Source organism: Aulonocara sp. 'chitande type north' Nkhata Bay, linkage group LG16 (genome assembly GCF_057382095.1).
Source record: "Aulonocara sp. 'chitande type north' Nkhata Bay isolate Kocher_YH1m ecotype deep benthic linkage group LG16, A_spYH_male_GT1.1, whole genome shotgun sequence".
NCBI classification, from domain to species: domain Eukaryota; kingdom Metazoa; phylum Chordata; class Actinopteri; order Cichliformes; family Cichlidae; genus Aulonocara; species Aulonocara sp. 'chitande type north' Nkhata Bay.
In genome coordinates, this window is record NC_141359.1 from 26794506 (window position 1) to 26822212 (window position 27707).

A 27707-nucleotide genomic window follows, 5' to 3' on the forward strand; every position below is an offset into this window, starting at 1 on the left:
GGGCGGTCTGCCTCTCCCCACCGCAGGGAAAAGGGTAACACCACCTGGGTCTGGGTGCAGTTCCCCCCTCCAGGGGCAAGGGTACCTAGACCCGGTTCGTAGAGTACGCTTGGGGAGTGTGATCGTGTGTACAGCGTCTCTTCATGTCTGTCTCCACGTTGGTTGAGTGTGGAGTAAGTGCATATGAGAGCATGAGGGTGGGAATGGATGTTTGTATCTGTGTGTGCCTGTATGTCTGTGTCTATATGTCAGGTTGGGTGTCAGGCGCCACCTCTCTGGGGACATCTCAGGCCCTCCAAGGTTTGGAGGCCTATCTCCCCCTACCACCACTTCCCCTGCCAGTGGCGGACCCCCTCAGACGTCGGTGCGTTGGTGGTTCTTTGTGTCTGGGGATGGGCGTCCAGGTACACACCGGCTCACTCCTTGGCGGCCGCTTATCGGGGCCTGGAGCCTGGGGCTCGCTCGGGCCACTTCGGAGGTGGGGTGCCCCCGGCCTCTCGGCCTGGGGCTCGGTCACTCAGGCGCAGCTGGCTGCCGGCGGAGCTCACGGGCGTGTCACTGCAACCCCCCCTGGCTTCTGCTCTGCGGCTGCTGAGTGAGCCCTCATCTGGGACTCTCCTCAGCTCTTTCTGGGACAGTGGCGCGGCTGCCCCTCTGTTGGTCTTCCTTGGTCTCTTGTGTTCTGGGGGCCTCTGGATGTCTGGAGTTTTGATCTCCTCCATACCTGCTTCATGCCCTGGAGGACGGGGCTGTGGCCCCCCCACACCCTCTAGCAGATCATTACATGAAGGAACCTTTTAAAAAAACAAGCGCGTCCATGCTCACAGGTGTACAAACGGGTGATCACACACACAAACTACACCCTTTTTGGCTCCTACCTCAAAGCACACTGTGTTCTGTTCATCTTATGTGCTGCACAATAATGTTTAACATTTAGTATTTACTGTCATATTCCCATATATCATTGTGATGTTGTTTATTCTATTACTCTTGTTTTCTTCTGCTTGTTTTCTTTTTTCTTTCTCAACAGGTGATCCAGGTGATCGATATATGCATTTTTTTTCTCTGCTTATTCTGTTGGTTTTTGTCTTTTGCCCTTCTCCCCCGTCCCTCTTCTCAGCTCTTTTTCTTTCCCTCTTTCTTTCTCCCCTTCTTTCCCCCAGTTAAGTCTGTCCCGTATTCAGCAAGTGAAAATAAAATAAACAATAAAAGGTGAATCAAATGGACCATTACGGCAAGGCTGGGATGGTCAGTTTGGTAAAATAAATCCGTTGGGCATCTTTCTTCGCCTTTAGACAATAATTCTGATGGCAAAAGAGCCAAACGGGACAGGCAAAAAAAAAAAAAAGTTTGTCTCAAAAGTTTAACCATTAACTAAGGGATATCTCCTACATCAGTGAAAGTCAGCTCTTAGCTATCTATAAGACAAAAACTGACTCCCAAACCAGATGTGATGCCACAAATCCTGCCTGGAGGTGTCGAGCTCAGGGGAAACTTTTCAGCAGAGGTGTAAAACTGAATTGTTCCCAGAGAGGATCAAACATACAAACATTTTTTTTCCAAGTAAAGTGGGACTTTTAAGAAAAGGCCTAATTACTTACTCCACCTCTGCTGTTATATAATCTTAGTTTGTGTCTGCTGTTTTTCTCAAAAAGTCCAAAATGACGGTTGGCTTATTTTCAACAGCACTTTAATCAGGCACTACTTTGCACCTGAGATGCGATGTAAGAGCAATCACTGGCAATTATCTGCCAGAATAGAAAAGCAGCAGGAGTGAGAGGTGCCAGTTTAATGTGTCAGTTTACTGTTGGCAATCCATTAAATGCTCACCCCATGGCCACCAGCTTGACCACAGTCATACAAATTCTGACAACCCCCCCTAAAAAACACATTTCAGTTGGCTGACAGGGTCCAGTCACAGGTGTGTTCATTTCAATTGTTCAATCAAGCTGCACAGCTGCCCTGACAAGCCGGATAATTGCTCACCCTTGTCTACCCAGCTTCCCTGGAGTTGTTCTCTTTTGTCAAAAAAAAATTAACCAAGGCAATTTTCTGAAGTAGCAACTTTAAAATACTTTGAATATTTTTGATGCTATTTCTACTCCACCGCATTACAGCTAAACGTATTATACTTTTTATTCTGCTGCATTTGTTGGTAGTTAGTGACTGCTTTTTCTTAGATTTAAATTACTACCCAGTAGAATAAAAAGTATAAAGGTCCGAAGGAGCTGCATTAAAGAAAGTAATGAGAGAGGAACTTTGTATGTGAGGGTGGTGCAGGACATCTAACAGCGAGATAGTGGTGAGGTGTGTGGTAGGAGTGAGGAAAAGGAGAGCCTGGAGAGGTGGAGGTATGCACTGAAGTGATGAGGAAGTAGAAGCAAGACTGATGAATGGCTTGGATGTGGTGCCAGTGCCAAAAAGACGTGTCGGAGCTGAAGATGTTAAATTTTCATTGGGAGTGACCAAGATAGACAGAATTAGAAGTGAGTTTATCAGAGGGACAGGCCAGGTCGAGCGGTTTGAAGGCAAAGTTAGAGGGAGAAAATGTTGAGATGGCTTGGACATGTGCAGGGTAGGGAAAGTTGATATATTAGAAAAAGATGCCAGAAAGGAGGAGAAGAGGAAGAGCACAGCAGAGAATCATGGATGTAGTGTAGGAGGACACGCAGAGGGTTTGTGTGACAGAGGAAGGTGGGATAGGCCCTATCCCATCTTACATCTCCCACCGCTTACATCTCACCCTATCTGATAGGGTGAGATGTAAGCGGACGATCAGCTGATCTCCCTAAAGGGAGCAGCTTAAAGAAGAAGAAAAAGAAACTACCCAGTAGTATAGTGTAATTCGAATGTGTCATCTTTAATGTCAAACTACCAGGAAAATCTTTGGCTCACTCTGAATAACATCTGTATGTTATTTTGTTTAATTATTACAAATATTAATAAATCATCGTGTGCTCTGGGATTTGTGATGGAAGTGGTTGATGGATTGGGGGTTTTTTTTCTTCCACTTGGGAACCAAATGAATAATTGATTTTTTTTTTTTAACGAAAACAGATTAAGACAGTCGTGCTACTTTTTCTTAAGATTCTCATTATAATTTGTCTTTCACAACTTGGTTTGAACATTTGTTTTATGCATCTTTTTATTGCTATACTGCTTAAAATCAGACGCATTTTTAAATTTGTCATCTAACCCTGCACCTCCCCCTTTTCCTTGTTCATACTTGATGATTTGCAATATTGTATCCTCTTTCACCCTATTTATCCATGCCACACAACTACACCATTTACCTGAGATATTACTAATCATTTCTGCTAAATTTTTTGTGCTGTGTGATAACTGGATTCTTTTAATAATTAAAGGGAATCCACAACTTTAGTTTCGCCTCTTTTTGCCAGGTGTAAAGGCAGAAAACACCTACCCCCTTAAAATAAGATAAAACAAACACCGGTGTCACCTTTAACTTAACGTCTTCTTGTATCCCTGAAACAAATAAGGAAGCATATTTGTCTCCGTCCACAGTTGTAGTAATGAGTTGGCTGCTTGCATCACTGTGCGGTGGTGACGTGTGGCGTCTGGGAGCTGTCCCAGGAATCATGGTGCTGAAGCTGCAGCACCAGTTCAGCAGCCAATGATCACAGGAGAATCCGGGGCTACGGATGCTTTCACCCGGAGCAGGACAGTCCGACCATCGCGTTGGATTTAAACGGACGGATTTAAACCCTCCTGCTTGCTTGGAAATTCGATAATTAGGGATGTAAACCTCACTGAGACTTGCCAGCGACCTGCAGTCTGGCTGAAAATCTATGGGGGGGGAAAAAAAAAACGAGACTGTGAGTCGTGTAGAAATCGGTGTAGCTCGCCAGGTAAGACAGATTTTTTCGCTTCCCTAACATGGCACGCCATCGATCGACTTAACGTGGTGTGAAAAGCTTACAGGACGTCGACAGCTCCACCGGTTTTAAAGCGTGGCTTTCGTTGTTGTGGCTGGATTTTATTTTTAATTTCTAATTTTAAGATTGAGCGCTGACATTTTGTTCTCTATCTCAGTTCTTTGAACCAAAGGCAGATTTAAATCTTGGTCTCTGCACACGTCGCGAATCCGGAGGGAGAAGCCCGTCGAGATAGTTTATGTTGTAGAGAACAGGCAGACTATTAAGGCCATGAAATGACAGTGGACACTGAGTGAGCGGGCCATAACCTTATTACTTGAATGCATATTCCTGTCAGTCTCATATTTGACTTTCCTCTAATAGCCGTTTCATTCATTGAACTTAGGCTAATGGCTTCAGACACTTGTTTGCATAGGAGGGATTTTTTTGCATTTTATATCCACACCCTCGTGGGAAGACAATAAAAAGCACCCAACCTAAATAAAGTGGATTTAAAAAGAAAAGAAAAAATCTTAAAAGGCTGCTTTGAAACCAAACAAGCGCTGGAAGACGCACCTCAGCCCCCACTATCCCATCCCACCACATATGAAGAAGTGTTTGCTTATGACGGGGACGCATAGAGTACATACTGTTTTCTTCCAGCACCTTTGGATGGTACTGTGAGTTTCTGGCCGGAGACAGCCTGATGCTGCGCAGACAGGGCATGCTGAAGAGCCGCTGTTGCGTCCTGCTTGGTGACCTGAGGGTGCTCCTGCTCGGGCCACCGGCGCCGCCGACAACGCTTCCTCCGCTGACCCCCATGAGCGGCCAGGCTTCGGAAAGCCATGAAACAAGCGTCACCGTCCCCGAGAACAACAACACGTTAACGCGGAGCCACCAGCACCCCGGGGACCGAACTGCCCAGCCTGCTGCGGGAGCCACCGAGCCACCGGGTGCAGAGCGGCCGGTGGCGGGCTGGGTCGATGCTGCAGAGCTGTCGGCGGCCCTGCGCGGCTGCAGCAGCTCCTCCGATGACTGCTCAAAGGGCAAACTGGAGGAGAGGTTCTCTCTCACAAGCTACACGGAAAGTGGCTTCAGGACGCCTGTGTGCAGGATCTGCTTCCAGGGACCAGAGCATGTAAGTGAAGGAAAAATGTCCACCTGCATGTTTAAATTAGATTAATGCCATGCAATGTCAGCCTCATCCATCAATTAATAATAACTCACCCACACCTGCTCTCCTGGGGTTTGTAACACAATGCAATCTGGTGCTGCTGCTCTTGGAGGAGCATAGGTTAACTGTAGCAACAAGTCCTTCCGCCGAGTGGCCGGATCAGGTGTTGGAAATGTTGCACATTTTGCAGACTTTTCATTAGATGAGGGTGCACTGCTCAGGTTTTATTTATACAGTGAAGAAGAAAAACACTAGTAGTGTCTTGTTAGGGCAGCCAGCAGTGTTGGTGGTCTACAACTCAGCATGAGTCGCATTACAGTAACTCATCAGTTGCAGTTTGGCTGGTGCAGCACAATTGAGCCTTGTTCTAGCTACAAGATTTTCCTGAAAGGTGTTCTTTGGTCTGTTTTTATTGCCAACTTTGTGGTAAAGAGTATAAAAGAGACCTCGCATGATTATGCCAATATTTAAGGTTTAATGCTATTAACTATAATTACATGACACTTAGGTGCTTTTTTGTGTGGAAAATCGAGAATAGTGTAATCTTACTTTCAAAATTATTTAAGGAACGACCCCAATACTGGCAGCTGCAGGGCTAGAGAGCTCTCTGAGCATAGGGCCCCACTGCATCTTGCACTCATCCCATTGCATGGCTTGAAAAGACAGCTAAAGCTAGCAGTGGGAGGATAATGAAAGACCTTGTCCCAGTGGCTGACAAGTGTGGAGGATATGCAGGGATGCCGTAACAACTCATTATAGCCAAACACTGAATTCACATCGAGGCATTATATGCATGGAAAATAAAAAAATAAATAAAAAATACCTCTCAGTCTGCCTCTCACGCACACCACCTGGAAACGGCAACATAATAATAACGTGCACAAAGCAGATGGAAGAGAGCCTTCAAGTTAATCACACCGCTTGCCTCCGCCTTTGGGGCCATATTGATGATAATGTCACAGTACATCAATCAGAAGAGGAAAATGTGAAAAGATGGCCACGAAGAAATAACATTAAATTATATCAGAGAGGCAGACACTTAGCAATTTGCAGGCACATTAGTTACACTGTTTGACAGAGCTTTTGAGAGCACGTTGACAAATACGTCACACCTCGCCTGTTGGTAGTGGAGGTAGAGAGGTTAGAAAAAAAAAATCAAGAAGCAAGATAACCGAGGTGTAGAACATCATTTTTTTATCCGACAGTCTGCACTCACAGTTGCTTTTCCTTTAAGCGGAAGATTTACTGCATCATTTCATGGTCATTGCACAGTGTATAGCCTATGATCTTTCTGTATTTCATCAACTAATTACTCCAAGAGCAATTTTGTGCATCATTCCACCTCTGAGCTCAGACTTTGTAATTATTACTGACATGGGGTCTAGTTATGAGATTGGAAGACAAGGCTTCATCCTTGGTTTTTTTTTTTTTTTTTTCTCCCCAAACTCCATGGATAGTCAGCACATGCTGCACTGCATACAAAACACTGCCTTGAAAATTTGCAGTATTTCCCATGGCCTCCTCCAACACATCTCATTAATTCTTCCTTGAGACATTGCAGCAAGTCAATAGCACTTGATTTCATGCTGTCTTATCATTATGCAAGTTTTTATCTTTTGCCAGCTTTCCTCTTCTTGTTGTCTGAGTTGTTGGCTTGGGTGAAGTCCAGATATGGATCTGCTGAGGTGTAAATGGGTACAAGGAGAATGAGGCTCCATTTAAAAAAAGAGGGATGAGTGGACTTTCTGTGTATCGCTCTGTGATACAGGCAGTGGGGACATTAGTTATCCTCTATTCTTCCTTAGCCTTCAGGATGTCACATAGACCAAAGCAGCCAGTATCTGATCTGACAACCCACCTCCAAAACACTTCCATCCCCAAGGCTGAGATAGGCAAGACAGAGTAAAGAAGGGAGTGAAAGACATCGCTTTCCTCAAGCATCCCACTAGAAAAGAGTCTTGAGTGCCTAGGAGAGGCAGCCATTGAAAAATGATTGCACTGTGATTTAATATGACACCAAACAATGTAATAAGTCCATGTAATCGGATACCTGTCAGAGTTATAAGTGCCGTTTTCCTTGAGGTGAGATTCACAACCAGAAGTACTTCTGGTTTTAAGGATTTCACATTTTCCTTTTAAATTCAGGGAGTTCTATAGGGAATTTCCAAAAATGTGGATTTTAAGAGGTACTGGTGATTGTAATGGTAACTTTTAAGGTATGCCATGAGACAATGCCTTTTAAAAAAAATCTCTCTGATATTACCTCCTCTCTGCAGTAACAAGAAACACTGAACACATAGTCTCGATAGCACAATTTACAGACTGTGGACTGTTTTGTAGAGTTGTTTTTCCTCTCTTGAATTTTATGGCCAGTTTGGTAAGGAAGAACCAAAGAATAACTCTTTCAGCTGACATATAAATTTATATATCAGCCTATTTTATCAGAATTGACTGGAAAATATAATCCACTCTGTAAGACACATACTGCGAACAATATAATGAAAAACGAAGCCAATATCAGATGAAACTGCATGAATTCATGTCTTTCACCTCTGCACCTCGGGTTATTCATCTTTTTCTTCTTCTTTTTTTCTAAACAGCTAACTTGAGACATACATACTGTATTTCAACCCACTATTGCTTCCTTTTAGCTAAAGGTCACTGAGAAGCTTTACAGAGCGCTCTCGGTAGCTTGCTTTATTCAGGCTCCTGCTTTCAGACTTAATCTCGACCTCGTCACTCAAAGAATGTGCAGTTTTCAGGTCATAGATTTTCCCACGATACATTCGTGTTATGCACATACTTCAAAAAAGAAGTTTATTGTTTTTTTTAAGTAATGCAAAGGAAAAATTGTGGAATATTTTCCACGTACGAAGGTTACCGAAGTGCTCTTTGAGGCAATCCTCCTACTGTTGTCTTCACGTCAGTTGGATGTTGAAACTGTGCGGGTGCCTGTTGCTTGGGTAGAAATATGTGTTTGCTTTTTCTCCTGAGCACAGATAATGCACTTGCAGAGTGTGTTGTGTCTGAGGCACAACAAGAAGCCTCCAGGGGTCACGTCAGCATCATTCTTTCTGTATGACCCCACAGTGCTGAAGTTTGCTCTGTTCCATCATATGTTGCTTGCCCGTTCGTTGGAAATGGGATATAAACAAGTTGCCAAAATGTTAGATTTTATTTATTCATTTATTTTTTTGGCATTGCTAAAGTCTGTTTTCAGAGGCTGTAAATTCATGAACATAAATTAGAAACCCTAGTTTCTCTTTTTATTCAATTACCTTTTAAAGAGTCATTAACCGCCACTGTAGGCCCGATGGTTCCCATAAAATCAGCACTCAGTGGAACATCCCTCTGCATATATTTTACGATCAGTCATCATAACTAAATGAACTTAAATATTATTGGCCTTCTGCCTCATTTTTCACTTATTGCTCTTATTTTCCTTGTAATTGGTTTAATATGGTTACGTTTATAGATGAAAATTTTTCCCGGCAGTTTTGCAGGTTCTTAAAGAAGAAAAGCCCGCGGACTGATTGTTATTGGGCATCATTGTACAAATCCTCCTTCATTCTGCTTCTGTGCGAGCCAGATTATCATAGCACAGCTTTTCCTTGCTCAGAGTTAATGGAGTTCACTTGCATTGATTCGAGACCCTTAAGAAAATGTGAATAGCCACCTCTAATTTATTTTTATGCCATTATATACATTGCGAGGGAATCCAATTTTCTAAGGAGAAAATGACTTGTAGGGAGGTGTTTTGGGAAAATGCAGCACAGGGATGTGAAATAACACAGCCATATCTTTTTAATATGTTGCTCCATTGTGTTGGGCTTCTTTTCACTGATTATTGCTGTTTGATCAACAAAAGGACATTTAGTTATCACTTTCTCCATGCGTGGGCTTTGGTGCCACGTTTGTTATCGGTCTCTCTTGCGCTCCCTCCAGCCTCGGTTGTATTGGAGTGATCTAGGTTTTGGCTCTTGGCTGCCATCAGGCCAGTCACAGTGAGTGGCCCGAGTCCCTCTGGACACGACAGAAGTGTTCTGGTCCTCCTGCCAATACACTCCCACCCTGGCCATCTGTAGATGGGCCTTTTCTCCCCTAACTCCCTGCTTTTTCCTCTCTTCTCTTCAACCAGGGTGCTGCTCCGTCTGTCAGAGGTGTCAGCTAAATAACAACGTGGAGAAATCATTTGGAAACTTGCTGCATTTTTTACTCTGTTCACTGCTTCGTACAATTTTTGCACTCAGGGTAGACATGGAGAGAAAATACTGAATTAAAAATACCTTAGAAATGCAGTGGCTCAGTTCAGAGAGTAAGGAAGGGGAGGGGTGTTGGGGATTTCTTTCAGCAGACAGCCGGCTAATTTCTTTTTGTTCATTCACTACAGGCTCTTTGTTCATTCTCATTAAGATTAAAATATCTGTACAAGAAGGTCTTGCTATGAATTTTATAGAGCCAAGTTTCTTAAGTGCAGGTCAGAACCTTAAAAAGGTGGCATGCCTACATCTTATGGGTCATCATCAATATCCAATATGACAAGATTAGTAATATATTTTAATGAGCTCAGAGCCTGGGGTGAGAGATTAGAAAACTCATCTGTTCCTCAGGCTAAATACGGCTTAAGAGGAATGTCTAGTGAAGAATATAGCTGAGCACATCTTGGTACAAAATGGAAAAAAAAAACCCTGAGAGGTGTCAAATTTAGTGAACTTCATGGTTTCGCTGCATTTTAAGTATTTACGAGCCTTCTATATGACAGAGAGAGGGGAAGAAAAAAAAAAAGTAAATGCTTTGGTTTTCTGAAATCTTGTCACATCCAGCTGGATTGAAAACATGATGGAAACGGCTAAAAATAAGGCAGCTTGATCTCTGCTCCCTCACCTGACACCAGTGATGTTTTCATGTGGTTCACACGTCTGACCACCGAGCAGCCGTTCAGGGAGCGAAGGCAGACCTTTACTTCAGCTGCTTTAAGGTGGTAAAGTGAAGGTCATTTTTAAAAAAGGATATAAGAGCCACCTCTTTAAGATATAGTTCAGTGCCACCTAGAGTTTAATAAACCCGCAACACAAACATTTATTCGGCTGTCCGGTCACATTAATCATACAGTATGTGGCTGTCATCGTGCTGACAGAAGGGATTTGAAATGCCCTTTAACAACCTCAGTGACTAACAGTGCCTTCAAAAATGTCACTTTATGATGGACAGGATGTCAAGAAACCATCCTCTGATAACTAGACCAGATACTGGATCTAGCTCTGAACTGTTATGTGAATTGTAGAGAAATGTAGGTCGACCAGAACGAGTATTTTGAGCTTCTTTTGCATTTCTGTAAGTATAAAATAGTTAATGTCTATAGCAGCTCTACTGATGTCAAGAGCTGTGGTTTGTCTGCTCCCTTTGTGCTGTATGCTGCAGCTTTGTTAGGGTTTGCTCTTTCACAGGTGCTTCGGTGACTAATCCTCCACTTTCAGCGGTACTAGTAATCAAGCATTTTGCCTGTCAACTAGGTGTAAGGCAAAGCTTTCATTTCACACCTGATCTGTTGTTCTGCTGTAACAGGCATGCAAAGTGTTCTGCGTGTGTGTGTGCCTAGCAGTGCACAAAGAGCGCTCAGAAAATCAATAAGCCAACACAAAGAAGTGCAAGAAATATAAACACAGTGTAACGCACTTATTATTGTATGTAAAGGGGTTACGTCAAGAGGTAAATAAGATGGAGAGAAAGGGTATTTTTTCTGAATCATAAATCACTTCTTAGAGTGTACTCAACGAAGGTAGTATAAGGCCATAAAATGGTCATCTAAACAATGTTAACCAGCCCATTAAATCAAGTTATATTCAAACCAGAGCAGAACATTTATGCATTTACTTTGGCTGAATTATGAGAAGCTCTTGTCATGGTTAGCAGGGACTAACTTATTCTGCCTGTTTCCTGCAGGGGGAGCTCCTGAGCCCATGCCGGTGCAGCGGGTCAGTGCGCTGCACTCACCAGCCCTGCCTCATCAAATGGATCAGTGAGAGAGGCTCCTGGGCCTGTGAACTCTGCTACTACAAATATCAGGTCATTGCCATCAGCACCAAGAACCCCCTACAGGTGAGCTGTGGGTGTTAAGTTCACCAATTCAGAAATATCACTGTGTCTAACTGAACACTGCAAAATCTCAAATCATAGAACCTTTGTTATGTAATTAGGAGCATGACACCACTTATATGGAGTTACTTGTTTTCATGTCATATTTTGTTTGTTTTGTTTTGTTTTTTATTAAGAAAACACGCATTAACCGCAGCTCCAGCTGGTCTCTGATGACCAGCCAGTATATTTCTAGTACCAGTCCCAAGGCTAGATAAAGGGTTGGGGAGGGTTGCATCAGGAAGGGCATCTTTGCCAAATCAGACATGCAGCTCTTCAATAAGATTGGTTGAGATCCAGGTTAACGACCGCCACCGGTGCTGTTGAACAGCAGGGTGCAGGTGGAAACTGTGCCATTGTTGCAGGAGGTTGGGGAGGGAGAAATGAGGAAGGAAGGCAGTCATGTTCAGAGGATGTTTGGGGTGGACAAAGGATGTTAAATATGGAGCTGCCAAGCAGGAGGAAAAGAGGGAGGACATGCAGGGGGGACTGGTGTGACAGAAGAAGATGCTAGGGATAGGGTGTGATAGAGACAGATGATCCACTGTGGCTACCTCTAAAGAGAGCAACCCAAAGAAGGAGAATCTAAACTGAGAAATTCAGGGTGGAAAAAAATGAAAGCATCTGAATTAAACAGGCCTTTCCCCTCTGATGTTTAGAACAGAAGGATTGCAGAAGCAGTTTCTTTTTCTATGATTTGATGGGGTTATGAGAGGCCACAGATTTCTGTTTTCGAGGGTGAGAGCGATGTGTGACTTCGTCTTTTTGTTGAGTTCAGCCCGATTAACTTATAATCTGAATGTTTACATTAATTGGTTTATGATTAGCTTCTCAATTTTCTCCTAAGCTCTACCGCTAATCCTTCTACTTCTTCTGCTTCTTGCAGTGGCAGGCTATCTCTCTGACAGTGATAGAGAAGGTGCAGATAGCAGCAGCTATCTTGGGCTCCCTCTTCCTGATGGCCAGCATCTCTTGGCTGGTGTGGTCGTCTTTTAGCCCGTCAGCCCGCTGGCAGCGTCAAGATCTGCTTTTCCAGATCTGCTACGGCATGTATGGCTTCATGGATGTCGTCTGCATCGGTGAGGCGCTAAGCAGTTGCGATTTATCACTTTTCAAACTGAATGTAATATTTCTACGTCTTCTTTGAATGGGTTTGAGCATTTTACTACTGAAAATTATATTGAGTGTTTTTCACTCTGGTCACATTAATTCATGAGCATTCAACAGGCAAAAGTAAATGTCAAAAGTGCTCAGGAGAGTGGGTAATTATACATAACAGCTGCCTACAAATAACTGTAAATTCCACGGGCAGTTTCAGTGCAATTAATCCATACCACAAAGTCAGCTGCTTCATATCAATATTTGATTGCATTGTTTGGTCAAGCTCTACGATTATTTGTTGTTGTCTTTATCGCTGTTTCTATATTCACAAGGCTGAGATGCTGCACCAAAGCTCACATCATAAATTAAACATGAACGCTGAATGTTCAAAATTCAGCTAAAGTGGCTTTCACTGCATACATTAAAATGCATTTCAGTCTATAATAAAAAGCTACGGAGCCAAATTCAGCCAAACGTTAAAGACCATTATGTGCTGTCATAACACAAGAGGGATTTTGTTCTTCTTTATACATATATATATATAAAGATAGGTGCACCAAAGGATTTCTAACAGTTCCCTGCATTGGTGCGTGGGCGTCCAGATTGAAATGTATAGCATTTAAGCCTGCTGTCCTCCTGTGGCGCTCAGAGGCCCACATGTTTTGGACAACTGTGTGATGGCATCTCGCATTAAGGAGACTCTAAGTGCCACTGCAGTAGACAGCAGGGTGTAAGGAAGAGGTGATTGATTGTCTCCGGTTTGGTGCTGTGAAGGATTGACTGTGGAGTCATTAACGGTGCACTTTACAGAGATTAACTTGTCACCTGGTGGATGTTAAAGAGCAAAGACCTGACTTTCACTTATCCACAAAGTTAGAGAGGGAGAGGAGCAGAGTTGAGGAAAGCTGGCAGGATTTTATAAGTAAACTCCAGCTGCTGCAACTGTAGTCATTGGCTTGTTAAACAGCAATATTACATTACTGCTGTAATAAAGTAGTTGGCGAGCAACTAGCAGACTCCTTGAAGATCAATATGTAGTGGTAACACTTAATAATCTCCTACTTTCTCCTTTTTATAAGCAGCATTTAAGCAAGTAATGCCATTAAAATGCATTTAATGCCGTTACAAGGAGATTTAAAAGCATTCAAGTGTTTGAGTGCACAGTATTTTTAATTATTACAATACCTCCTATTTAGATATATTTTATTTAAAATATGTATTATTTTGTTACTAGAATTAGTTATATAAAATCATCATGTTTAAGTTGTTAACAAATACCTTGAACACTAAAAAAGGACTTTGCATGTAATGTTCCATGATGCAAACTATATTGTAGTGTTAAAAAACATGGTTATAAGTGCTAAATGTGGACTGATCCATACATGATGAATTTCCCTTTACATGCCTTTAAAATGGAAAACATGCAGTAAAATATTGGGGTCCAAACAACTTTGCTACAGATGGATTTCAATTTTCCAGATGCTGAGTTCAGTGAACATGAATCAATAAGCAATTTTGAATCTGAGATAAGCTGCTATCGAACGAGGCTGCAGAACGGATGCATTATTTTTTTTTAACCTAAATCCAAATCCAGTCCCTGCTTTTTCTAAGAAATAAAGATTTGATGTCTGGTTTGTGGCGCAGTACTTTAAAGATGAGTTGTTTTGTTCTGTTACTGCCAAAGCTAATACTTTCTTCACGCTTTACCACAGTGTGTCTACCAGTGTTCTGGGATGTAGTGTATCTCAAGACTGCAGCCCGACTGTGACATTGTCTAACTGGTGCTCTGATCTCCACAGCACTAATTGTCCACGAGGGACCTTCTGTGTTTCGCATCTTCCACCGCTGGCAGGCCGTGAACCAGCAGTGGAAGGTTCTGAACTATGATAAATCGATGGACAGCGACGACCTGAAGGACACTACTGTAGACAGGACTCTATCTCAGCCCACCCAGGGCTACCAGACTGGGATAGGAGTATCCACCTCCACCTCCTCGCTGATGGTGGTGGCCTCCACTGCCGCCGGCTCCACCTCCACGACCGTGGTGACGGCCGCCGGAGGAGTGGGAACACACGTGGACCCCAACAGCGGCAGCGCAGTGCCAGACCAACACTGTCCATACAACATCCTCCACCTGCTCAGCCACCTGAGGCAGCCGGAGGCCCGCAGCCAACCCAGCAATAGCACAAGAGAGCTGGTCATGAGGGTTACTACAGTCTGAAGAGTCAGTTGAGGCCTTATCTCACACGAAGGGGAGAGATTTTTGAACCAGCTGACAGCTGAAGAAAAGATCCTGTCTTAACTGCACTGGATTAATATCAACACAATCTTGTTTGTTTGAAAATGCATCTCTGATGTCCTTACATTGATTGAATAAAAGTCAAAGTTGTTTGATTTGCAGAATCGGTTGGAAAATGGTTATTTTGACAGATACGTTCAAAAATATGTGCTTGAATTGTTAATCTGTAGGGAAACCACGTACTGTGGTTTTTATACTTTTTTCGTAACAGCAGCTATAATTTCTTATTGGCAACCTGTCAAGCATCTCCAAAACAGCAGCAACCAAAAGAAAAAGAAAGTTAACGGGTAGTGTGTTCACAGTGGGTGGGTTTTTGAGTATGCTGTACACTCTGCAATCATCTTCCACATGTAGGTCTGTATTGCTCATGAGTCAAAATAGGACACCAACCTACCTTGTGATGAGGTGGTTGCCCAGTGAATGCCATTCACATTCAGTGACCTATTGCAACCAGTTGTGGAAACCAGAGGTTAAGCGTGCAACACCCTCAAACTCTGTGCACAGTTGTCCACCAGGCTAAATGTGGGTGATTGCACAGGTTTCCTGGTGGACACTTGTGGCAACTTGTCTCCAAACAATTGCAGTTCAGCTCGGACCAACTGCATTTGCAATTATCTGACTATTTGTAGAGGAATTTCTTAGTTTCAGATCTGTGAGATTCTGGCAGGGCTCTGAATATAAGTAGTTAATGTGATTTTCTTTGTAGACAACAACAGATTTGTAATTTTACTTTTTTGTTGTTTTGAGTGTGATTTTTTCCTTTACTAGATAGTACAGTGAAGCAAGGAGCGAGAGTAGAGGAAGACGTGCAGCAAAGGACCTCAGGATAGCCTTGCAGGACATGGTCACTTGCTCGATCTGTAAATTAAACCAACACCACATTTTATGATTTTCACTGATTTGTCACAGTTAGTTGCTGTATTATCACAAAGAGTATGCATGTAATTACCAACCTTTGCACACTGACTCTGTCTTCTTGCCATTTCATCACTTTTATTTCACTGTCTGGTTGCTCCAAAGATGCAACTGTCTGTGAGCAGCCACAGACCTGGTCCTCATCTTTGAAGCAAGCTTTTCAAAGGCTCCTACACTGGTTTCCCTACTGTGACTGCAGATTGAATTTAGATTTTATTTAACCAAAGAAAATATTTTGAATGTTTAGATCTGCATCCAAATCTTAAAGTACTCAAATTCAGATATGGAGTAGTTCAAAAGGAATCGGTACATCACTCCATGGTGTCCTTTTCTTCCATACATCACACTAAGATCACATTTAACCAATTTAGAAAAGCAAAAGTTTTGATCTATAGTCTGTTTAGGAACAACACATAGACTGAGACTTCATAACATGCCGCGCAGCAGCTTAGTCAGTGTTTTAAGAATATCATATGTATTCTGCGTGATCTGCAACAGTCATAAAAGTGAGGGAATCACATTTCTAAATCTCATATGCAGGTCTAACCTACTTATGTCATAAACCGTCATGTTTGTAACACTACAGAGAGATGCTAGTGTTGAATTTAGACTTCTTCGTCCATGTTGTGTGATCAGAGAGAATATTACAGTAATATTACAGTAGGTGTGATGTGCACATCGCTATGTGGCCTGATGTAAATCACAGGCAAGATGTAGTGCAGTAAACAAGTTGCCTAAAACCATTTGTAAACATTTTTTCAGGGTTTTCCCCCCCACTACATCAAAGAAGGCTTGATGGATTTTGGGGCTTTTTTTTTTAAGAAAACAAAAACAGCTTTTTTTCTTAGTAATGTCTTTGATGGGCATTTCGTCTGTCACTTTCAATGTGATTTTTGTTGATTGCAGGAAGGCTATTTTTTGCAGCATAGTTTGCCAGGATGCATAAAATGGGGGCATGTGGCTGAACAATAGAAGAAATCTCTTTTAAAGGAAGTCACCAGCTAGTTTGTTTAATTGCTTCAGCCAGTGTCTGTATTCACAGAAACGCGTTTCTGCTACAAAGCAGTGGTGTCACTTACAGTCCATTAGGCCCACATTCAGGCTCACATTCGGCTCACAAAGCCGGTAATTTCCTCCGTCTCCTGGCTCTCGGATTCTGATGTGCTCTTTGATATTTCTTTCCAGGTCTTGTTTCATGTCCATGAAAGATCAGGTTTTTATCTCAGGGGGCAATGCTAAATCATGTTGTAGGAGGGGAGAAACACTGTTAAAAACATCTTCATAGCAGGGGGTGATGGAGGTTGGGAAGGAAAGACACAAGACCACGAGATACTACACAGTGAAGACGCTGTGCTTTATTGCACAATTTCTGATTTGGATGAAAACAACAATTTTTTAAAAATGGATGCTAATTTTATCCATTAGAAGCAAAACCCGAAAGCAGATCATAGTGTGAAGCATTTCTCAGGAGCTCTGCCTCTGGTGCCTTTCAGCATTTTCCAACATGATTTACATTAAATCACGCCATTAGCTTTAAAGCGCATCAAATCGAAAAGATATTTAAATGATGCTGGTGCTTAATGTCAAGCACTCTGTTCTTGCAAGTCTTTGCAGGGAATCAGTGCCATAATTTAAACCTGCCATATCAATATATATCCCTGTTTGCTTTGATATTTGCATCTTCACAAACTCAACTTTCTGCTTCCTCTTTAGCCTTTCGTATTTTTATCAATTAACCTCTACTGTGCTGGATCTGCTGTTTCACCATCCCCTCCTCGTAATTAAATACAGGAGTACAGTATATGCAGAGAATCAGGTAGCGTCGTGATTTTCTGCTGAATTATTTAAGCCGTGAAGCGCTGATATCAATGGGTGGGAGCGGCTGTATAGAAACCACTTGCAAGGAGCTGGGAGGTTGCACAGAGTTCACCGTGATTCTGCTCGTCTCCGTTCTCTTCACACCTTGTCTCTTTGAATTCACAGATGCGCAGACCTAGCTTTGATATGACACAAGGGGAAAAAAACAACCAGATGCATAGGATTTAAAAAAAATATTCTTTAGATATAAAATGGTGCTGCATATTTAAATTCATTTCATATATTTGCTTCGGGGTCATCTCACTTACTTTTAATGGATTGTTTTCAGTATAAATATCTCTGCTCTTAAGTGCATCTCCTTAAACATGCAAAACACTTGCGAGGTTGCTTCAAGCCCCTTTTCCATTATGGTTCTCGGGTTTCAATAGTCCCTGTATACCCTGCACACTGCTTTCCCAGTACACATAATTGCATTTTGCTATTTGTATGCTACAAATGAGTCCAAACTGAAACTAAGGCTGAACTGCTGAAATCGTGAAAAACTCAATTATGCTGCATCTATCAGATTTTCAATCCAATTTGAAAGCCCCCAGTACTTGTGCTATTTGAGGAGACTTGAAGGTGCGAAATATCAGCAGGGCTGCCGTTCTTCTGGTTGGTGATGATGTTCATTTCCAGAACACTGACCCAGAACTATTTTTGCAGACTGTAGGTGTTTAAAAACATATTCTGGTGCACTTGCAAAGGTTCGGCGTCCTATGAACCTTTTGAAACTGAATAAATTGCATACAGCTAATGTGCTATTCATGCGAGTTGTCTGAAGTCTGAATCACTCGGGAAGAAAGCCCTGCATTCACTGCAACTTCTTCTGATCCTGAAAATGAAAAGAAGCATTTTGAATAGCTGGGTTTTTCTTTTTGTCAGGTGAGATGAAATGATGGGTATTATTGGGAAGCCCTAGAAGCAGCAGCGGTCAGCAACAAATTGCAGGAGAGCAGCTTTCACAGTTCTAGACACATTCTTCTTGTTTTTCAATGCAATGATACGCTTTACACCTGTCCTCCGTCGGCTTATTCGTGTTCAGATTTAGAGGCTGGTGGAGGCTGATAAGGCATTTGCTGAGAGATTTTCAGAAAAAAAACCTCAGACATATAGTCAATTTATAGTTATAGTTCAGAGCACACTTGCACACAAAGGAAGAAACTCCAAACAGGAAACCAAGAGCTGAGAGTCACACCGAGGATAGTTACTGTGAAATGTCAGAAATACTACTCCAGGGCCATGCACTTTAACTATGTTAAAAACACACACACACATAAAAAGATTATTGCTTTATCTTCAATCTTCCATTATGTTTAAATAGACTTTTACAAGAGTGGAACCAATTGAAAAGATGAAAGCCGTTCTGTACTTTACTTGTCAGAAATCATCATCTTGCAATAGGAAAGATTAGCAGTGACATGCGTTCCCCTCTCGGCGGCTAATGGGCAGACTGCTTCTGACGACTTGTTGAGCCTTTTACTGAACATCCAGTGTGATGTTTTTACCAAAGTGGCAAAATATGATTTATGGGCAGAGATTTGAACCTTCAGCATTGACGTGTGTGACGCAATCAGCGCTGTCGGCTGTAACACGTGTTGTGATCACGCTACACAGTTTCTGAACTCACTAGTGCTGATGACTCAGGATGTAATCCCTTCCACAGAACAACTGCTTTCTCCTTATAGAATCTCACTAGACTTTAAGAGTTAAATGACATATCCATAGCTTTAATATAGTAGACTTTGCAGTCTCTGAATGGCATTGCTGGGATTTTTAAAATATTAAAGGCATAATTTATTCAAGCTCAACACTTAACCACGGGAAGTTTGATAACTTGAAGCTTAAATGAAGTTAAAAAGCACATATACAGCACACATAATATCCACACCAAAAACCACTGTTGTCTTTTAAGTTAAAAGAAAAGTCATTTTAATCATGTCCTTCAATTAAAGTGTTTCCGAGGTTTTAACTTTCTGAAAATGATTTGATGGTCAAGGAGGACATTTAAAAGAAGTCTTTGGAAATGCAGCTAACAGGGAGAGGTACACAGGTAAGATGGAAATTTACACTCACCAGACATTAGGTGCACCTTGCTGGTACTGGGATGAAGCCCTTTCGTTTTCATAACTGTCTTAATTCTTTGTGGCATACAGCCACATGGCCTATATTGACAGATTTGTCTGGTGCTCTTGGTCAGCAACAATACTCTGGTAGGCTGTGCTAAGGAGTCCAAAGTGTGCCAAGAAAACATCTCCTACACCATTACACCACCTGTCTAAACAGCTGATACAAGGCAGGATGGATTCATGCTTTTATGTTGTTTTATGACAAATTCTGACCGTACCAACAGAATGTTGCAGCAGAAATCAAAACTCATCGGACCAGGTAACGTTTTTAAAATCTTCTATGCTTTGGTTCTTGATAGGTTTGTAGCTTGAACCCATCCGCTGGAACGTTAAAGGCAATATAATTACACTGCAAAGCAAGACACAAGTAGGCAAGCTTCTTCATGTTTCTCGTGCACGGGAGAGAACCGGACAGGCACCGTTCCTTCGCTTGACCCCAGTTGCTCTCGTCCGTTCTCCCGTACCACTGTTCTTTTATTGAGGTTACATGAATATGCATAAGTTCATTAACATATGACGTCTACATACACACAAAGAGTACCTTGCCTGTGTGTGTGTGTGTGTGTGTGTGTGTGTGTGTGTGTGTGTGTGTGTGTGTGTGTGTGTGTGTGTGTGTGTGTGTGTGGACTGCTGATCAAAGGGTCAAACATCCTTGGTCAGGAAGAGGGTAGCCTCCCCCTCACCCTAGATGGTTCATCCTAGATAACACGGTGAGGAAGTCCTGCAGTTCATCTAAACAAAGAGCACTTAGACTAGAACAGACGCAACTACGTTAATCCTACCATAAAACAATAAGACACGGTATGACCTCTCATGCTCCCAAAGTGCTGTCTAATACACACAAAGTTTGCAGACTATCAAGGATCAAAACCTCTACCAATCTACAACTAATTACAAAACTCTAAGCATATATAAGTAAATATTTCTAAGCATAAATGACAATCAACAATACAAATCTAACATTTCCCCCCTTTTTGACCTTTATGCTTGAAAAGTTCCCAGGTATGAATACCTCATGTCTGACAGTTTCAATGCAAACATTTTTATACTCAGCATACGTCAAATCACCCTAAATTACTGAAAAGGTACACAGTTCAACAAATGTATTAGCAGTTATCCCATTCCTCATTGATCTCATCTCAAAGAAATTGTTAATTTAATAGTGAAAATAAGAAGATAACATTTTCAAAAACATCTCAGCTTGGTGGTGCTTCCTCCGGGTGTGCACATCACATGTCTCTCTGCAGAGTGGTTTAAGCTCTGCAGGGCGTCATGAATGTCTCTTCCAGTTGTTTCCATCACTGTCCATAGGACCAGAGTCCAAATGTATGTAGAATAAACATTCAAACATACCAGTTGGTTTTGTTGTTCGTCAACATGGGTCTCAGCTATTTCCAAGCTGCAGACTTCTCAGCACTCTAGTTTTATGGCCTCTTACCAGCCCCCATCACCTGACTTCAGACCTTCGTCTTGTGAGGGGGATATTTATGACTCCTTAATTGTCCACGCTCTGCAGAAAAACCCCTCTGTGGAAAGGGTGCTGGGTTCCGTCATCTTACTGCTGTTATGATCCCAGCAGCCTTCAGAGTGTCATCGTATGCACAGTACAGTGGCACAGCGTTAGGTGATGTTCATAGGAAACTGCTGTCATCACCACCATAGCTTCTGGTTCCTGTGCTTTTCACAGAATCATGATGTCATCCTCGAACTCCTTCTGCGCTGTCGATGGAGCTTGGCATGCTCCCCTCATCCCTCGAGTTTTCATATCCCAACGCTGCTGAAGATTTAAGGCAGAGCACGTCGTACACCTTAATTGTCTTTCTCAGCGTCAATATTGAATGTTTCATTTTATTTAACATCTTGCTGTGGGAAGTCTCCTCTTGATCTCCTGGAAGCTCAGTAGCACAGCTCTCTGTGTGATGTCTGCTGTGCTGAAGATGATCTCTGATCCTCCTGAAGCCTCTCTCCTGGCCTCAGCTCCCATCCTGTGGACGATCCTCTCAGGCACTCCTTCTCGTCATGCATAGTCCTGATTTTGGGCCTGCTGGATCTGTCTCTCTTAGGTGAGAGTTGTCATGTGTCCATCTCCTCTGCCTTCCTCCTGGTTCAGCTGTTTCCGGCACCAGCTGGGGTCCTATAAGGATGAGCGTCGTAGTCAAGGTAACCAAGAGGGTCCTGGTCGCACACCGGTCCGTCACGCCTCGCACTTGGTTGCCCTACAGTTGATCAGAGGCTGGAGGTTGAAGTGCGAGCTTACCCTACGGGGGCTCAATCAGCACTCCCCCCTCACCACTGAAACAACCAAGTGTGAGATTTCTCTATTGTGCTGTCTTGAGGGTGCCGGGGTTTCCTGGGACCTCGACCTCTTGCAGTGGCTCTGATAAATCCAGGAGGGTCTCTCGCTATTTTGCAGGCAGTTAAAATGGTCCTTGCTGTGGCTCCAAGGTCTGATCTCATGATGGGCCCCAACCAGCTTGACCTTTGACCTCAACCACTGCCTGGTCCTGTCAGCTATGCGCTTCTCACTGGGCCTCTGAAGATTTCTCAGGAGATTACTGCTGCACCTGTATTTCCTTGCTAGGAAGACAAACTATTTGGAGAGTATGTCAACAATCATCAAACCACATTCTTTAGTTCAGTGAACTTCACTTATAGGCCATCAAAGCCTCATCTGAACATGGGTGCACCACTTGCATAGGTTTAATATTTGTAAATAAAACGGCTAATCACACAAATCACTGCAACAATAATAGTAAACATTGCTTAATGTTACTCCTTGGACCCCACCTCTTGACGCATGGACACACCCATGCGCCAACACACCAAACCTGGATTCCTGTCTTAAAGAAAAAGATTAGCTAGATCATATCCCAGGCAACATCAGGGCATCTCCTCCCCTGGAGCAGCACCACCCTGGACCTATAATCCTGCAATAAAAATGTTAGTGTGTTTTGCATATTAAGTATGCTTAACACCTGGCTCTCCCAGGAGCCTGCATACACACCATCATGGCCTGGAAAGCAAAATCTGGAAGTAAAATCAAACTTCATACCTGTAAACAATTGTATCATAAGAACAATAAGCATTCAACATCAGCAAGACAAGTGTCATGTGCAGGTTTTCTCAAATCAGTAAACTACAATTATTTTCATAAGTCGCCTCAGACATGGATCATCCCATGTACTCAGGCAACATTAATGTAATCGGTGACTGCTCTTAAGCAAAGTCACTCCACTTATATATTACTATGGGCTCAAAAGTGGCCAGCTAATGAGCCCATATCAAACTATCCCAGAAACACTGTATCTCTTATTTGTTCTTCTCATGTCACTTGTCCGCTTCTGCCGAATCCTCTACACGCAGTCATAGAAAAACAAACATTAGCAACACAGTGACCATTGGTGGTCAGACGCAGGTCGACAGGTTCCAGAGGTGCCATAAAAAGACCATAAAGTTAGCCATCTATAGCTGTGGAAAGAAGTAACACCAGTTCTCAACACAGGAAATTTCACACATGTTATTCACATTATCAAAGTAACCTTCACATTTTCCCATCAACACAATGCAACAGCATCACCACTCATAACCTGTAAACACAGTTGTCCTCACACATAAACCCAGAAATCCTGTAGTAGGAAAAAACATCAACCAGTTGTCCTGGTATAAATCGCATCATCAATTCACATGAAGAACTGGCATGCTGTAAGAAAAAAAAATGCAAATATTAGCGCTTGCGCAGGCGTATGCATACTTTGTCACAGTTATCTCTGTGAGCAACACAAGCCTATGAATAACACACCTGATAAATGCACAGACACAGAAAATGGCATTTAAAAGGTTAAATCATCATGCAACCTAGAGTGTTGCTGTCATCTTTCTGCTCCTGTAAAAGGAAACACATGGGTTCATCTGCACCTTTGTCAGGTGGGGGTTAACTTCACACAATCATGTTCAGTCAGTCAGTTATTTTAAAATTCTTACTCATTCACTCAGTGGTTCCTTCTTTTGCTAATTGTGGAAATTATCATCGCATTCGTTTCCACGCTCAGCAAAACGACGTTATTTCAAAAAGAAAAATAATTTAGACTGGATTTCCTCGTTGAATCCTTTTTGGGGGGGACTCTCATTTCCTAATTGTCCCAAATAAGTGGCTTTCTCCTGAGCCCATTTTAAATGTGGAGAAACTCACTTGCAACAATTGTCTTGACGACGTGTAACGCTTTTAATTCCCGACTTGCAGATCTGCTCAAAGAAAAGAAATTCACAAGCAAAAATCAGTGCTTGTTCAAAAATGAAAAATAAAAAATAACAGAGATTATCAAACCAAACTTTCAGTGCACTGTGAAAGTATCAAAATAAAAAGGCCTTGTTAAGTCATGACACAAACTCCTCATCAACTTCACAACAGGAGAAGAATCATCAGCTAGATTCACTCCAAACCAACCATCAGCTGCACAACACACCACACCACATAACTATGAGTTTAATCACCAGGTCTGTGCTCTTCACTCATTTAGGCCACAGATCTATTTTATTCAATTTTTCCTTTTTCCCTTCATCATAAAACATGTGACATGCTGTCATGCACTTCACAAAAGAAGTTTGTTCTGACGTATTCAGAGTTGTGTATCTAAATACAGGATTCACTCGCACATCAAAACAGGAAACTCAGTGTTTTAGAGTCTCCACTCAACACACAACAACACATCCCATTCACTCGTGCTAGAATTCAGTCACCTTTCATTAATCTAAAAACCAATCAAATAATTTGCATATCGGCTATTAACCCACTAAGTTGACAGGACAACAGAAATGCATGTTCAAAATGTTATCACTAAAAGACAATTTCCCTCATACAGTAAATTACATGTGCTGCCTCAATCAAGCAGGAAGCTTCTCCCAATTTACTATATTAACAACTAAATTTATTGTCTGATCACTGGTTGGTCAAACCAGAATCTTTTTTCCCACAAAAGTTTAAATTGTTGTCCTGCAACCTAGAGAGTCAATTTTTTGCATTGGATAAATTCAGTATTTAATAACAAGTGTCTGCTAAATTGACACTATTTTAACACTGATGAAAGATAACAAGCTAATTTTCATTGCATGTGTGTTTGTTATTAGGCAGGTTTAATGCATGTCTGTGGAGCTGCATATCCAACAGAGCATGTTCTCTGCCTTTCCTACACATTTCTCTGCTATTATTTGATCACTTCTTAACTAATGTGCTATGAGTCCACTGGTTTTTGCATCACACGAGGTGACTTGGACAAGATGATAAACAGACTCACACGCTTAAGATGTTGTCTAATCTTCATAAGCTCTCTTGTGTTTGTGTTAGTAGGGTTAATGCATGTTGTGCTTGTGTGTGTGATTTTGTATATGTTTCTATTTTTGCAGTGTTTCAGACTCCTTCACAATTTTCCAACTTAAGCAGTCAGTTTTGTTTTTCCCAGGTTTGCTAACCCAAATTTTGATTTCCCACATTAAATAATTCCTCTGTGTTCTCACCTAGTCTTCTCACTCTGTTGTCCTCTCACTCTGTTGTCCTCTCCCACTTCAACAGTCCAACAGCCGGCAGTTCTCCTTCAGCTTTGTCCTGTGTTCCACTGTCTCTTCTTGCCATTTTACTCCACAGGTGGCAAATGTCAAACTCCAACTGTTCAGTTCTCCTCAAACGTTTTCTTCACATGCACAGTGAAGTCACAGCCTGTTGTAAACACAGTGCCATCCATCCGATCAGTCAGGATGATGGGTTTGCTCTTCTTCTCTGATGCTGTTTGTCCACATTGCTGCTGCTTTGCTGGGACTCTTTGCTCAGGACTTGCTGCTGTCTCTTTATCATGTTATTGCTTTGGAGCTGCATTCCTTGTCTTCAGGGAGGGGTGAGAGCTTGCTTGCTTGTGAGGTTGAGAGACACATGGCGCTGTAAATAAGTCAGCCAGAAACTTGGCCTGCATGTTTCCAATGATGTTAAACTATAACTTTCTTCCGACTGCTGCATGTGGAAAATTGATTCAGGTCTGCTTTTCACCTGAAAGTGACAAACTAAGACATTTCATTATTATCATCACTGCTTAATCAACACACATCTCTCTCTCTGTGTGTGTTTTTGTGAACAGTCTTTTCTTAAAAGCAGAAAATGAAATTGTAGTTGTTTTTGGCTGATCAACACAAAACCTTTTTCCTATGATTTTTCTTTTTCACTCTTTTTTTTCTTTTTTTTCGTTACAATAGCTGGTGACCTGCAAAATCACCGCTCTCACTCACAATCAAAGGCAATTACTTTTACACAGCGCACAAAAACACTGTGACGTCAGACACATTCACACTCACTTTGTCATCTGCAAAAATAAATCACATGGCTGATGATATGTGCCATGGTGATCCGTAAATATGATCACCAGTTTATTTAACTATTTTTCAACCCAACAAACAAATAAACAAAAACATGATGCTGATGTTATGAACACTCTACACACAAGTCAAGATGCAGGAAAACTGCTCATGGAAACGCTGCACACTCCAGTTATCACAGTTATCCTAGCTCTGTTTCCCTCTCTTTGAGTAGTTCTCAGACAGCTCTTGATCTGATAATGTGTAGCTTGCTCATCAGCTCAGAAAAAAAACTGCAACGCAACATCACACAGTAGTTGCATGCTCTGCCCACAGCGGCAAAGTCTTACACTTTCATATTCAATACAGCTTCTCTATCATGTACTTTTAGATGTTTCATACAGGGTTCAGCATATTAGTTGTTTTCACAGGTGTGCTGTATATCTCAACAATGGCTCATAACAAGACGACAGTCTTTCACACAGGTCAAGTGCCTCTATGCACTTCATTAGTTTAAATATTTACCTATATCACTTCACCTCACATGTCATTGTACTGAATTTAAGCAACCACAAGCTTAATGTAGATTACTTTTAACAACTATCCACCTCAATTACGTCTATGGTCTGGCACACAGGCTGTTGTCGATCAGGGCAAGCTAAAGAGTTAACATTTTGTGTCAGCTGCCAGGAGCAAAGTCCAGCACAAACGTCTGTCTCCCTCCAACTCACTCTTGGTTGCTTAGAAACCCATGATAACAACAACAGTCGGTGTCACAGACCACGTGTTCTGCTCCGCACACACTCACACAACAACAACAACAAAAACGACGACGACGACAACAATGACAACAACACAAAATAGGCCTACTCCGGACTCACACCGGACCGCTCGGGACCCTGACCCAGTTGTGGGACGCTCACCCACTCGCGCGACAAAGGGACGCTCGGGACACACACCCAGGGCGATTTCAAAACCGGACACTCACCGGACGCTTGGGACCCTTGGGCGATTTAACCAAAACCTCTTTTTCGGGACACAAACCCAGTTATCGCTCCACAAAGCAGCGAACTTCTCAACGCCTCACAAAATGGCGGAGACTGCACAACGACACGGTTATAGAGTCGGCCTCTTCAAACTTACTTGGCGTTGCTTAGCGTGTAATATCAGCTTCGAATCCCGCCGATCGCCATTCATCGAGGAGAAAGATAGACCGCGAATCCACAGGAACTTCCTGGCTGACGTCAGTCTTTCAGCGTGTCCCTCCTCCCCTCGGTGAATGCGATTCCAGGGATCCGGCTCTCGAAGGACCAATTAATGATAGGTTTGTAGCTTGAACCCATCCGCTGGAACGTTAAAGGCAATATAATTACACTGCAAAGCAAGACACAAGTAGGCAAGCTTCTTCATGTTTCTCGTGCACGGGAGAGAACCGGACAGGCACCGTTCCTTCGCTTGACCCCAGTTGCTCTCGTCCGTTCTCCCGTACCACTGTTCTTTTATTGAGGTTACATGAATATGCATAAGTTCATTAACATATGACGTCTACATACACACAAAGAGTACCTTGCCTGTGTGTGTGTGTGTGTGTGTGTGTGTGTGTGTGTGTGTGTGTGTGTGTGTGTGTGTGTGTGTGTGTGTGGACTGCTGATCAAAGGGTCAAACATCCTTGGTCAGGAAGAGGGTAGCCTCCCCCTCACCCTAGATGGTTCATCCTAGATAACACGGTGAGGAAGTCCTGCAGTTCATCTAAACAAAGAGCACTTAGACTAGAACAGACGCAACTACGTTAATCCTACCATAAAACAATAAGACACGGTATGACCTCTCATGCTCCCAAAGTGCTGTCTAATACACACAAAGTTTGCAGACTATCAAGGATCAAA

At 42.4% G+C, this 27707-nt stretch overlaps 1 protein-coding gene across 1 annotated transcript; it reads left to right on the plus strand.

Moving 5' to 3' along the window:
* The first annotated feature begins 941 nt into the window (after positions 1-941).
* LOC147311704 (E3 ubiquitin-protein ligase MARCHF4-like) lies at positions 942-14688 on the plus strand. The gene is made up of 4 exons (XM_086267717.1): positions 942-5013; positions 10993-11148; positions 12071-12263; positions 14085-14688. Exons 1-4 carry the CDS (start codon positions 4582-4584, stop codon positions 14504-14506), a joined length of 1203 nt encoding a protein of 400 aa, XP_086123843.1. The 5' UTR covers positions 942-4581; the 3' UTR covers positions 14507-14688.
* The last annotated feature ends 13019 nt before the right edge of the window (positions 14689-27707 follow it).